This window comes from Sinohyriopsis cumingii, chromosome 15 (assembly GCF_028554795.1).
Source record: "Sinohyriopsis cumingii isolate HCF-2022 chromosome 15, ASM2855479v2, whole genome shotgun sequence".
Lineage (NCBI taxonomy): Eukaryota > Metazoa > Mollusca > Bivalvia > Unionida > Unionidae > Sinohyriopsis > Sinohyriopsis cumingii.
In genome coordinates, this window is record NC_142975.1 from 81,252,481 (window position 1) to 81,265,213 (window position 12,733).

Sequence of the window (12,733 nt, forward strand, 5' to 3'; positions counted from 1 at the left end):
AGTTAAAATAACAATCACAGTTTCCTCTAATTTGAATCCAATAAATCATTTATTTTCTAATTGAGTGTTTATGATGTCGATTTATTAGGAAAGTTAGAGAAATGATTTGTTGGCGTCTAGTTAAAATAACAATCACAGTTTCCTCTAATTTGAATCCAATTTTGCTAATAAATCTATTCCTTTCTCATGGACACAAAGCCACAAAATATAATTACACACACGATAACATATCAAGCCACAAGAACACGGGTACTAAACAAAATCTACATTGTACTTGCTGTAGATAATTATAATTAAATACAAAATAAAGGTTGAACGATGTTGAGCGTTGCTACTATTTAATGTTAGCACAGTAAGACTGTCTTTAACAACTGACTTCAATCGTACAATTTAGTAGAGCAGCAATGAAATGTTTGCGCCATCTGCAGAATTTTACATCCCGGATAGACTATTTTCATCCTAAATATACATATTTTGATGAGCTGACTGTTTATTAAAAATTGCATGATGTTTGAAAGCAATGTTATATCAGTGAGTTGTTGGCATGTGATAGCGTAATAACAGTTTTAAAAAAAATGTACAAATTAGATATTTTTTACACAAAACTAATAGTAGAGACTCTACGTAAATAAATGGTAGGAAAATGTGATTTTGGTAACATGTAAGTTCCTTGTTACCTATACATTGACAAATGCCCCTTTGAATTCTTCCTGCTTGAAGCCTCTCGGTCTGAATCCGATAAGTTCATTTAAAGCTCCTTTTATCTGTTCTCCATTTTGAGTTATGGGTGGTCCTATTCACGATTACATCAATTGAAATATGACTCGCAGAAAAGAAATGTTCCTCATTACTGGCTTGTTAGTCTGATCTTTAATGATCCCTTCTCATGTTTAATGTCTGCATTTCTCAAACATATTAGAAGCGACATAACCTGCATATGATGACGTAGATCACATTTTCTGTGCTACATGCTATAGTATGGTAGGGAATATGAAGCTGTTAACCTGTGACTGTTCTGGAAAATGTGGTTGTTTCCTCTATGTTTCTACAAGGCTTCAATATCCCATATATTATCTGATGTGAGAATAGTCTTACATTTGCTCTGACTAGCATATATTTCAAATGCTACTAGTGGTTTGTGTGAAAGAGCACTTTAAGAGGTTGACATGATTCAATGACTGACCAATGTTTGTGAATGATGGCACATACTGGTGTGTTCTCTTGATGAAAGGTGTTTGTTCCACCTTCTTCTTTACACTTCTTGTATTTGAAGACGTCAGCATGGCTTGTTTGTTTGGCCCTTTGTATTGTCTCTACAGTTATAATTTGTTTAGCCCATGTTTGTAAGATATTAGTTTTACGCAACTCAGAACTATGCATCTTACTTTCAAACACTTGCAAGGGGTCGAATTGAGACCATGTTTTAGTTTTGGAATGCCTTGAGAATACATATTAATGATAATGCTGGTTATTTATTTAGATCTTTTGAATTGACTGAATATATTCCAAGAATTGTTTTCACCAGAAAAGAAAAATAACTTATGTACACCAATACATAATACCTATGCACACAAATCCATTAACGAGACAAACACTAACTCATTCATGCCGCGCTGCTGAGTTGAAGAAAAGAAAACTTACAAACTGGCCGACATCATCACCCACCGTAACGTTTCGTTTCTTTGCAAATCGAACCATACACTTTATTTTCAATTATTAGAAAACAGAGAAACATTTAAAATGATATAGTAAACATGCATCGTGAACACATATTTCTAGTGATGTTTATATCGTAGTTACTGAGACACATAACTGCCTTAGCTTCGAACGTTCTCACCGAAGAGATAACATCCCCTTTCATCTTGCATAGTTAGAAATAGCAATTGTAAAATATATATATAATCATTGACAGACTTGCTTATTTACAGCAATGCATTTACAGACAAAGCAACGCAAAGGAGATTACCAATGAAGGACTAATGCATGCGAGAAGAAAGAGCAGATCAAGGGAGATAATCTAGAAAACACTAACGTACAGATAGGTGCAATCTAAGTTACAGTTTGTAACACACGACACGCTGATCACTTCGTGATGGCTCGGACATCTGAACAATTGCATCATCGCTGAGTTAAATAAGATGTGTTTGAGAAAGCTAGACAATTAATAAAACAACGAAACAAAAGTTTTAAATCAATTATTAATTTTAGAGAATTCTTATTTACAGAAAGAGGCCAGGTAAAAACTTAACAGATTTAAATACAATGGAAAGAAATTCAGTTTAATTTATACATTCTGATTACAGAGCATGTGTCTGTATATTTAAGTCATTTGGGAGAATGTAATTTTGTTTTTATATATGTTTGTCTTGCGCCTACTTTGTCGTTATGGATCGACATATAGGCTCTCACTTTTTCCATATATATATATATATATATATATATATATATATATATATATATATATATATATAACCTTTTCTTTGGTTTTTTAAGCTATACTTTACATTGTGAGAGTCCGTCATTAGAATATTGACCTATAGATTAAGTGAATTATTTTGTGGTTATGGAATGATTCGGATGTAACCTAACGGGTATTGTATCATACGAGTATGCCATTCAAGGTGCGTAAGTTTCAGCGCAAGCTTTTAATGAAGATTTGTTCAGTATAAGTCACGAGTTCATCTCATTAACAATTCAGGTTCAGATGCTCATCATAGGTCATGGTGTTAAATGGGGAACATCTTTCATCTTTCATCTTTGACGCATTTTAATGGCGGACAAGATATTTTCGTCTTCGTAAAGGTACATCTCTATTCCTCCGTCGACACATATTTAAATCATGGCAAATCATGTTTTTTTGTGAATTTCTAAATCACAAAATTACGATACAAAAAATTGGTTAGGTAAAATTGTACACCACAATTAAGAAACAATGAAAGATCAGACCGATACGTTGTATTGTCTGGCAGAGAGGATTACATGAAGGTGCGTGATTTCCATTATGCAGGTAATTAAGTAATTGTTTCCTAGTTACCAAAATAATCAACTGATTATTATTTATGTTAAAAGACCAGCTAAAACAGTTAGTTGCTTTGAAATTATTCTGTAAAAGCTTGCATTATTTTTTTAAAGAGTGCATATAACACCGATTGAGTAACATCATTTTTGATGATATATGCTTAGTCGTGAGGGAATATTGGCTCGTGTGTGCAGGCAAGGCGAGGGGTGCCTTCTACCCGCAGATCTGGTTTCGAATCTCTGTAGAGTAGAAATTAAAAATTATCTAACCAATATGATAGCATTATTTGTATTAAAATATTAATTCTGCCTACTATTATCAAGCATTCTTCTACAGGAAACCAGGGATAGCAATTTCCATTCTGTCTGGTGTATATTTATAATTCTCTCTCTCTCTCTCTCTCTCTCTCTCTCTCTCTCTCTCTATATATATATATATATATATATATATATATATATATATATATATGTGTGTGTGTGTGTGTGTGTGTGTGTGTGTGTGTGTGTGTGTGTGTGTGTGTTTGTGTGTGTGTGCTTGCGTGTGCGTGTGTGTGTGTGCAAATGTTTGAAATATAAATTCCAGTTTTTCTTTCTTGTCTCCATCTCTTAGTTCTTATAGTAATAATAAATCTGAGGTAATGACGAGGCAGAAACAATAAATGAATTATGCCAGCTGATATTTAATTGTAAATATCTGACAGATTAAATCATGCAGGAAACAGAAATATTATGTACCAGGCTTGACAGTACTGCACGGCTGTGGTCATATAGAAATGAACATGTTCGCATTATAGATGAAAGCAATTTTCCAGGCACGCAGTCAAATATCAAATGGTTTAGTTACTGACGAATCTACGCCGTTACTTCAGAATTTCTTGGCTGAAAGTGAAAACAAATATATGCAAAAATATTGATACCTTAACGTAGACGTTGAATTTATCCAGCATCGTTAAACATTGTTATACAAATACTAGATATTTTCTTTTTACTACTAATACCTATTTAAATGCCTACGATGGATCTCGAATTTTGTTTTACATATTCTCATTTACTTGCATATCCTGAAAAGAAGAGCAAGATTGCAAAACAAGCAATAAGTACCCAATAGTATAGTATGCTTCCATTTTAGAGCCATCATTGTGTTTTTAAATCAAGGCAAAATATGAAAGACAGAGAAGGAAATATTAACCGTGTGTATTGTTTGGATGATGGTGAAATAATAAATAATGTTTATCCTACTTACTAGAGGGATAGTAACCGCCAATTCCGCCCAAAGGTCCTCCAAAACCGATTCCCCCGCCAAAACCACCGCTATATCCGCCATAAGGGAAAGAGCCAAATCCGGTTGTGACAGAGCTAGAGCCAGAATCGGCTACTCCGATTGGGCCATGTGGTGTCCACACTGGTCTGCCTGTACCAGAACTGCTGACCCCAATGAGCTGTCCGCTAACACGAGAACCGACAGCATTAGCTTCAGCGTTTCCTCTAGCGCTGATAGCTGCGGAGGTACCAGCGCCTACTACATCTCTGCTAGCTCCAATGCCATGTCCACCCCATGGTCCATATCCTCCAAAACCAGAACTATATCCTCCATAACCACCACCGAGTCCGTAGCCGCCACCTAACCCGTAGCCACCGAAGCCAGAACTATATCCTCCATAACCACCACCAAGTCCGTAGCCACCGCCAAACCCAAATCCACCTCCATAAGGGCCTAGTCCATATCCTTGGCCGTAATATATGCCATCAAGATTGTAAGGACCATGACCATTAAAAAAGCCATTAGTAGGGTGGTCAGATCCAAGTGGGCTTGACACTGAGGTGATGGGACCAACCTTGACTATCTGACCAGCATTGTGAGGGGCTGTTCCGATGCCTTTACCTACAGCGGTTGATACTGTTCCCCTGGGAGTACTGACGGAATGTCCGCGACCGAAGCCAATCGATGTAGGTCCTGCAACCACAGTGGTACCACCGTGATTAAATCCCCCGAACCCAGCCCCAATACCACCCCAGGGACCAGGGCCATATGGAAATCCACTAGAACCAAAACTATAGCCCCATCTTGTGGCTGTGGACAAAGCGATGCTACATAAAATGATGACTGCTTTCATCTTGGGATCTGAAAAAATAAAATATACCTTCTGTGAATCGCCTGAAAATAGTAAATGTATTAGGAATTGACAGTTTATTGTGGCACATAGTACATGCGAATAAGTATAATCTTATCGAGTTCAGTATAATCTTATCGAGTTCGTTTTAATCTTATCGAGTTCAGTATAATCTTATCGAGTTCGTTTTAATCTTATCGAGTTCAGTATAATCTTATCGAGTTCGTTTTAATCTTATCGAGCTCAATATAATCTTATCGAGTTCGTTTTAATCTTATCGAGCTCAATATAATCTTATCGAGTTCGTTTTAATCTTATCGAGCTCAATATAATCTTATCGAGTTCGTTTTAATCTTATCGAGCTCAATATAATCTTATCGAGTTCAGTATAATCTTATCGAGTTCGTTTTAATCTTATCGAGCTCAATATAATCTTATCGAGTTCAGTATAATCTTATCGAGTTCAGTATAATCTTATCGAGCTCAATATAATCTTATCGAGTTCAGTATAATCTTATCGAGTTCAGTATAATCTTATCGAGTTCGTTTTAATCTTATCGAGCTCAATATAATCTTATCGAGTTCAGTATAATCTTATCGAGTTCAATATAATCTGAATTCGATCTGTATAACCTAAATTCAGTACAGATTTATAACACTATAATTTGAAAACAACGGGACTTTCTATAACTAGGTTCTACTGTATTTTTGTGCTGTACGTTTCTGTGTCGCAGAGAAGGAAAGCATTTGACATTCTAGTCAACATAATTAGTGGTAAGTACTTGATGTTCTAGTCAACATAATTAGTGGTAAGTACTTGACGTTCTAGTCAACATAATTAGTGGTAAGTACTTGACGTTCTAGTCAACATAATTAGTGGTAAGTACTTGACATTCTAGTCAACGTAATTAGTGGTAAGTACTTGACGTTCTAGTCAACATAATTAGTGGTAAGTACTTGACATTCTAGTCAACGTAATTAGTGGTAAGTACTTGACATTCTAGTCAACATAATTAGTGGTAAGTACTTGACATTCTAGTCAACATAATTAGTGGTAAGTACTTGACGTTCTAGTCAACATAATTAGTGGTAAGTACTTGACGTTCTAGTCAACATAATTAGTGGTAAGTACTTGACGTTCTAGTCAACATAATTAGTGGTAAGTACTCAATTAAGCCTGCTTAATCACACGTATCTTAAACATGAATCCAATATGAGGAAGAATTCAAATTTTGAATCTAAATATTTATTTTCAGTTACAAGATTTTAGTCATATACCCAAAGTACTGTATGAGTATGGAGCTCGAAACGTTTGTAAACGTCCAACGGTATGAAATCTTGTATAATGAATGCTTAAGAAATATTAAAATCAAGCCAATGTATATGATTTGTTTCCAGATTAAAAGGATGTCAATATATGTCATTATCAAATCTTAAATGACAGAGTTTATCAATGGAATCTTTAAAACATTAATGTGTTTTTTCTAGTCAAAGAGTGGTAGGAATAATTAAGCCGGACTCCAAGGCTAGAAAACTCTAATCAGATATTTCATGTACACCCTTTGTGTTTATTGAGCAGCAACAACAAAAACAACAAGAAAAAAATTCTAAAATTCACCGGTTTGCATCAAATTTACATTGAATTTTGCGATTAATGACATCGGATACAAATTCTGCTAATTGATCAGTAAACATGCCGAATTGATAGAATAGCGTAGTATATACCATTAACTATTGAAAATTAAAAGCTTGTAAACTGAAATCCCCTCTCTAAGGTGATCAAATATATGAAAGGAAGGAATTATGTAACCATCCTGCTGTTGTTGATAATCAACGTTAGTGTTTATTATGTACTTGATGTCTCCTTTCCAGTGCGAAAAAGAATCAACGACATTAGTGATGACTGGTATCTTTTTAACAGAATAAAGCAATTTTATTTGAAGAAAGAGTTCCTGACATAATCGCAATTTGAAAACATCGGAGACGAACGATATTCGGTCCCACGGCATGAAAACATTGTATTCTTTACAGACTCGCTATTTTTTATATATTTACAATCGAATTTCTTCTTGCATTCGTATACATTCAGGAAAGTACAAATAATGATACAAAGAAGTGAAAATCTGCTTATCCAGTATAATACATTAAGCAGAGAAAAAGCAGAGTTAAGATTGTGTCAATTGACAGAAAGGGCTTTGTTACGTCACACTTTGAAATTGACTGTCGCGTATGATCGCGGAGAGAATGAATGTTATTGTCTACCGAAAACTTCGATATTTTAACTATTGTATGCATGAGCTGTTCAAAGCATTCCCACGTTGGCTATGACGCGTAAAACATGCAATCACAAATTCCTTAATTGAATGTGTGTGAAGTGTGGAGTTGAACATGCCGTTCAACATCCGTCAATCAATATCTTTTGTAAACATTATTTCTATCATTGCATTATAAATGGTGACCAAGTACTGAAAGTAACAGAAACAATACAGTTTTCCTTCATTTGAATTCGGACGCTGAATTGCCATTCCTTTTTTTCTGTCATTTAGATACATCAAGAATTAGACATATTTAGTTCGTTGCAGATTATTGCATGCATTTTTATTCGTTTAGCCGAATGATAATTAATGTTTTAGTCATTAAACATTCATCTGGTAGGGACAAAGGTGTTATTCATAAACAAAGTAAAGAAACAAATTATTCATATTTGAATATGTTTTTTCTTTCTTCTTCTGGTATCTTCTTTGTTTCTATTGCCTAAAGTGTAAACTCCGAGAGTTAGAAATATATGTTGACTAAAGCTGTTAGAATCCTTTAGAATGTTTAAATGCACAATGCCATACGAAAATACAAACAATGGGTCATTTATACATTGTTGGCTACTATTTTGGGTTGACACTAAGTCTAGGCCATTAGCCAAATAAGAGTCAGAATAAAATAGATCTTATAGAATTGAAGGAGGAAACTAAAATCAGTAAACGTCCATCTATATTTAACATGTATTCAGCTGCTCAGTCCCTCCAGAATATTAACAGTTCGGTGTGTGTTGCATTAAAGTTTTATGAGCTTTTTCCACTCGAAGATGCAAAATTAAACTAGGTGACACAGACTCTTATGTTATTATTGTAAGAGGCTTCCGTCAAGTTTAGACTCGAAAGATTCGCGAGCATTGTACTTTAATACGTTTAGTATATAACACTGAAGTAAATTCTTTATCAAATTCAGCCATACTGGAATCTGAATAAGCGTAACTTACCTTATTCTTCGTACGTTGGTCTTTGGATCCTTTGGATTCGTCTCAAAGAACATCTCAGCGGACCTTCTTATATACTCTGACTTATGAATTAATCTGCATGAAGATTAGAAAAAAATATTAAATTATTCATGAATTACGTGTAATGATGACAAATCAAAAGTTGCATTGAACCGCAGGTGAAAAAAAATAAAAAGCCGACAATAATTTTTGCAACTGCCGTATGTGCCTTCTTTAGCCGCCCTACAAAAACAGTGAATTATTGTGTTTCACATTTTTAGGGATTTAAGATGCACGTTTATATTCATGTTCACCTAATGGTCAAGAATTTTCAATGTGCATATAATTTAACCTAATTGTTAAAAATTTTCATTATGCATATAATCCCACTTAAACCTCAAATATATTCCGTGTGCATCTAATTTCACTTAAATGTTAAATACGTTCCATATACAGAGCACATATATGTTGCAACGTGAATTTGACTCAGTCATAGTGTCAATACTTGTAACACAATGAACTGACTCATAAAGGACACACACACACACACACACACACACACACACACACACACACATATATATATATATATATATATATATATATATATATATATATATATATATATATATATATATATATGTACAGTGGATATACATACTTTCCGTTTCCCACAAGATATAAGCAAACCAGAAAACCAGTGGTTATTCTCTCGTTTCTTTTAAGCCATTCACAGATTCATATTATTATTATTATCATGTGGGAATAACATTATTAGCGATTCGCTGATTTCATGTATGATGCTGGTTTAATGGATTGAAACAATACATATTAATTCAGATATACTAATAATATAAGTATGCCAAGAAATATGAACACTGTTTGTAGTGCCCGATGAAGTAATGAAATAAATATGCATTTAAAAATTATGCATTTCTCAAAGACAATTTTTTTCTTTGTATGTGTTACGTTAGAATGACGAGATTATCCGGCAATGTTGTGAAGTATAAATGCCAGTTTAAAACGTCAAACAAGTTTGCCATTGGGCACTTGAATGCTTTTTAATTAAAATATGGCCTAATAAAAAGAGATGTATGGTTCGTTTCACTTAACTAGCAATAAAAGTTATAATATAAAACTCCCCTGTAAATCAGGTAAATTCAAGGCATCGACTTTAACGATACTGTTACTCTCTTTTTACGATTATTTTAGCCTCGGTACTCCCACCAGTATTCATTCAACCTAAAGGACACCTCCATGAAACAATAATCTTCCCTAAATAACTAGTCTCTCAAACTCCGATGACCCTACTAACTGCCTATATATATATATATATATATATATATATATATATATATATATATATATATGCACACACACACACACACACACACACACACACACACATATATATATATATATATATATATATATATATATATATATATATATATATATATATATATATATATATATATATATATATATATATATATATATATTTATTTATTTATTTATTTCGCAATAACCTGTCTTTGGTTCAAATTTAGTTCCTTCTCAAATGTAGCTTTTTCATTTAGGTTTAAATTGTATTTTCTGTCGTAAGTACTGTGTACAGTAGGGGAAAAAAAAATGAGCTGCGTTTATTGCTTTATAAGTGGCACATTATAATGCATTAAGGAAAAAGTTCGCGTCATTTTTTAACAGTTGTCGTTAGCATATTCCCATTACTGTTACAGCTGTCAACACTTTGAATGATTGATGGATCGATTACTCGTGAATCACTCAAGTAAAGGGCAGGAACTTTTGACTGAATTGACTGTTAACATTTTACTTTGTCGGAGTTCATATTTAAATTAATAGCATACTAATCTGTGTGTGTGTGTGCGTGCGTGTGTGCGTGTGTGTGTGTGTGTGTGTGAGCGGTCCATACTAATCTGAGATTCTTTGTTAACTTTTGGACGATTGATGGTTGCGCACGAAACCGCAAGTATTATACTCATATATTTGAAAGCTATGACCACATCAGGCGCTCTGGTAAGGAATGCCTGTCACCTAGTGCTGACGGAAATAACTTAAAAACTGTAAATTTTCTCATTCGTGGAAGTCCAAACAGTGGTGCGTAATATTGTGGTTTTATGGCTAGAACGTCATTTTTCAACATATAATATCTATGGAGACAACAAGTATATTTGGCGGTGGAAGAGCCAGTAAAGCCCGTGGAAAGAGCCACCGACGTACTGGAAGCTGCTGGCAAGCTTTCTCACGTACTCACGCTGTCCGAGCCGAGACTAGAATATACGAGGACAAAGGTGAGATGGGGGTTTTCTGCAAAGGCATGCGCATTAGACCACTAGTCTACCCGGTTTGTAAGAGCATCACTGTCAATTACCAATATGACATACACAAAATAGTCTCGCGGATCCAATTTATTTCGCTGTCTGGATCACTATATGTTTACCATTTGTTGTTGTTGTTGTTGTGGCACTTTTAGAGTTTAACGCAATTTTTCAGTACAAGATAGGCTATACATGGCGGCCAGTATAAATGGTGGAGGAAGAACCAGGGAAAACCCCAGGAAGAACCACCGACCCACGAGAAGCTACTGGCAAGCTTTCGCACATACCCACATTGGCCGATCCCACGCAGACAGAGGTTAGATGGCAATGAGCCACTCGGGGCCCCCTTTACCATTTATAAGAAACATAATTAACCATACCGTTTAAAGATATTCTGTAAGGCTTTAATTTACATCATGTATGTAAATCAAGACACATTCATATGTGTGTTGAGTACAGACATTCTCAAAGTAGGCCATTATTCTAATCTGTTGTCAGATTGATTGAAAATTATGTACCACATAAGTGTGTCCATTCCACCAAAATTCAAATATATGTGAACTATATGTCCAGCTAATACTGGTAAAAATTGTATTCACTGTACTAAGCAAGAAACTTAAGAAACAGAAAGTCTTAACTTAATTATCGCTAACCTATCTTCTTTATACAATTTTAATTGTCGAACTTTGACAACGCACATGAGCAGATGATTAGCCATTTTATTTCTGACAATGTTTATAAACAATTTCAAAATCCTCAGTGCATTACGGCTAATTAATTTCTCTCTATATTTATAAAAATTCAAAATAGTTACCTTTTATTTGATTCGATTTTTTTATCTGTACTGGTTTCCTCTGCACTACCAGTCTCGATTGGGGGCAAGCGTTCATTGCTTTTCATCTCTCGCACGGATTCTTAATGTTTGTTATATTTATACTTAGCAATTAAAGAATATTTCTTAGGATTCGATTGTATTTTTTAATGTCAATATTTTACAGATATTTAATGTCTTGTGCCACACATTCTTGTTACAAGTATGCGCTAGTATGGCAGCGTTTTACAATGATCTACTGCAAATAAGCCAAACAGATTGCCCTATTTTCCACTTGATGTAATAAAACGTGTGCACTTCGGTGTCTGCCATTTTGATTCTGTAGTCACTCAAACAGGCACCCAACAAGAGTCTCCTCCCCAAAAATTATAAATGCATGTCTCATTTTGTGCTTAATTATATCCTAATGCACTACAATCTGTTAGGTATGTCAACAACACGAGACCAAATACAACATTTTAAATTTCAATCATTTTCGTTATTGTTTCATAATTAAATAGATCCATCTAGATGGAGATGGATCAACATTTGCATACATGAACAAGTAGAAACGTGTAATGATTTTCAATTTTCTTGGGCTGAAATAAACCACTTGGTTATCGTTCTAATTAAAATGCCAGTCGTTAATTTATAATTTCATATTTCTAGAATCGTCTAAAGAATACTTGGTTTTGACATTAGACCCAAAGCCATATTCTGTTAGGCACTTTAATGCACTGAAGACGAAGCAACAGCTTTGAACAGATCTCGCTTTTATACAGTATTATCCTCCGTACATCATCATCTCAACAACAAATATTTTATTTGACCGTACTAATTAAACTTGGTTTGTCACTGTATTTAACACAAGCACTTGCTTTCGAGAAAAGTATTTGTACATGAAAGTTCTGGCATACATACACGCGTTATGAAATTTTAACATCGTAACTGATATTATATCCCGAACCCCATTGGCTAGAAATACTGCTTGAAGATCGCAATGTTGGAGACAAAGTACCAATTTTTGTCTTCTCAAAAATTCAAAATATTGTCTGTCTGTCTGTTTGTCAGAAATAACTGCATTTCAGTATGATATTAATATACATGTTTGAGGTTCAACTTCACTATTACTTACTGTGATATTTTGTCTTCCGCGCTTTAGGAGCACGATTAATTTCAAGCATGATATATGTTTAATTTTAAT

The 12,733-nt window shown here is 34.3% G+C and overlaps 1 protein-coding gene across 1 annotated transcript; it reads right to left on the reverse strand.

The window, feature by feature from the left end:
- Positions 1 to 3,678: 3,678 nt before the first annotated feature.
- On the reverse strand, positions 3,679 to 8,488 carry LOC149782178 (uncharacterized). Its single transcript, XM_089933598.1, has 3 exons — positions 8,383 to 8,488; positions 4,262 to 5,140; positions 3,679 to 3,897 (listed from the first exon to the last, which is right to left on the reverse strand). The coding sequence occupies exons 2-3, from the start codon at positions 5,130 to 5,132 to the stop codon at positions 3,884 to 3,886; spliced, it is 885 nt and encodes a 294-aa protein (XP_089789724.1). The 5' UTR covers positions 5,133 to 5,140; positions 8,383 to 8,488; the 3' UTR covers positions 3,679 to 3,883.
- Between the last annotated feature and the right edge of the window lie 4,245 nt (positions 8,489 to 12,733).

Coding starts and splice junctions, on each gene's coding strand:
- LOC149782178 (XM_089933598.1), bottom strand. CDS start 5,132: ATGAAAGCAGTCATCATTTTATGTAGCATCGCTTTGTCCACAGCCACA.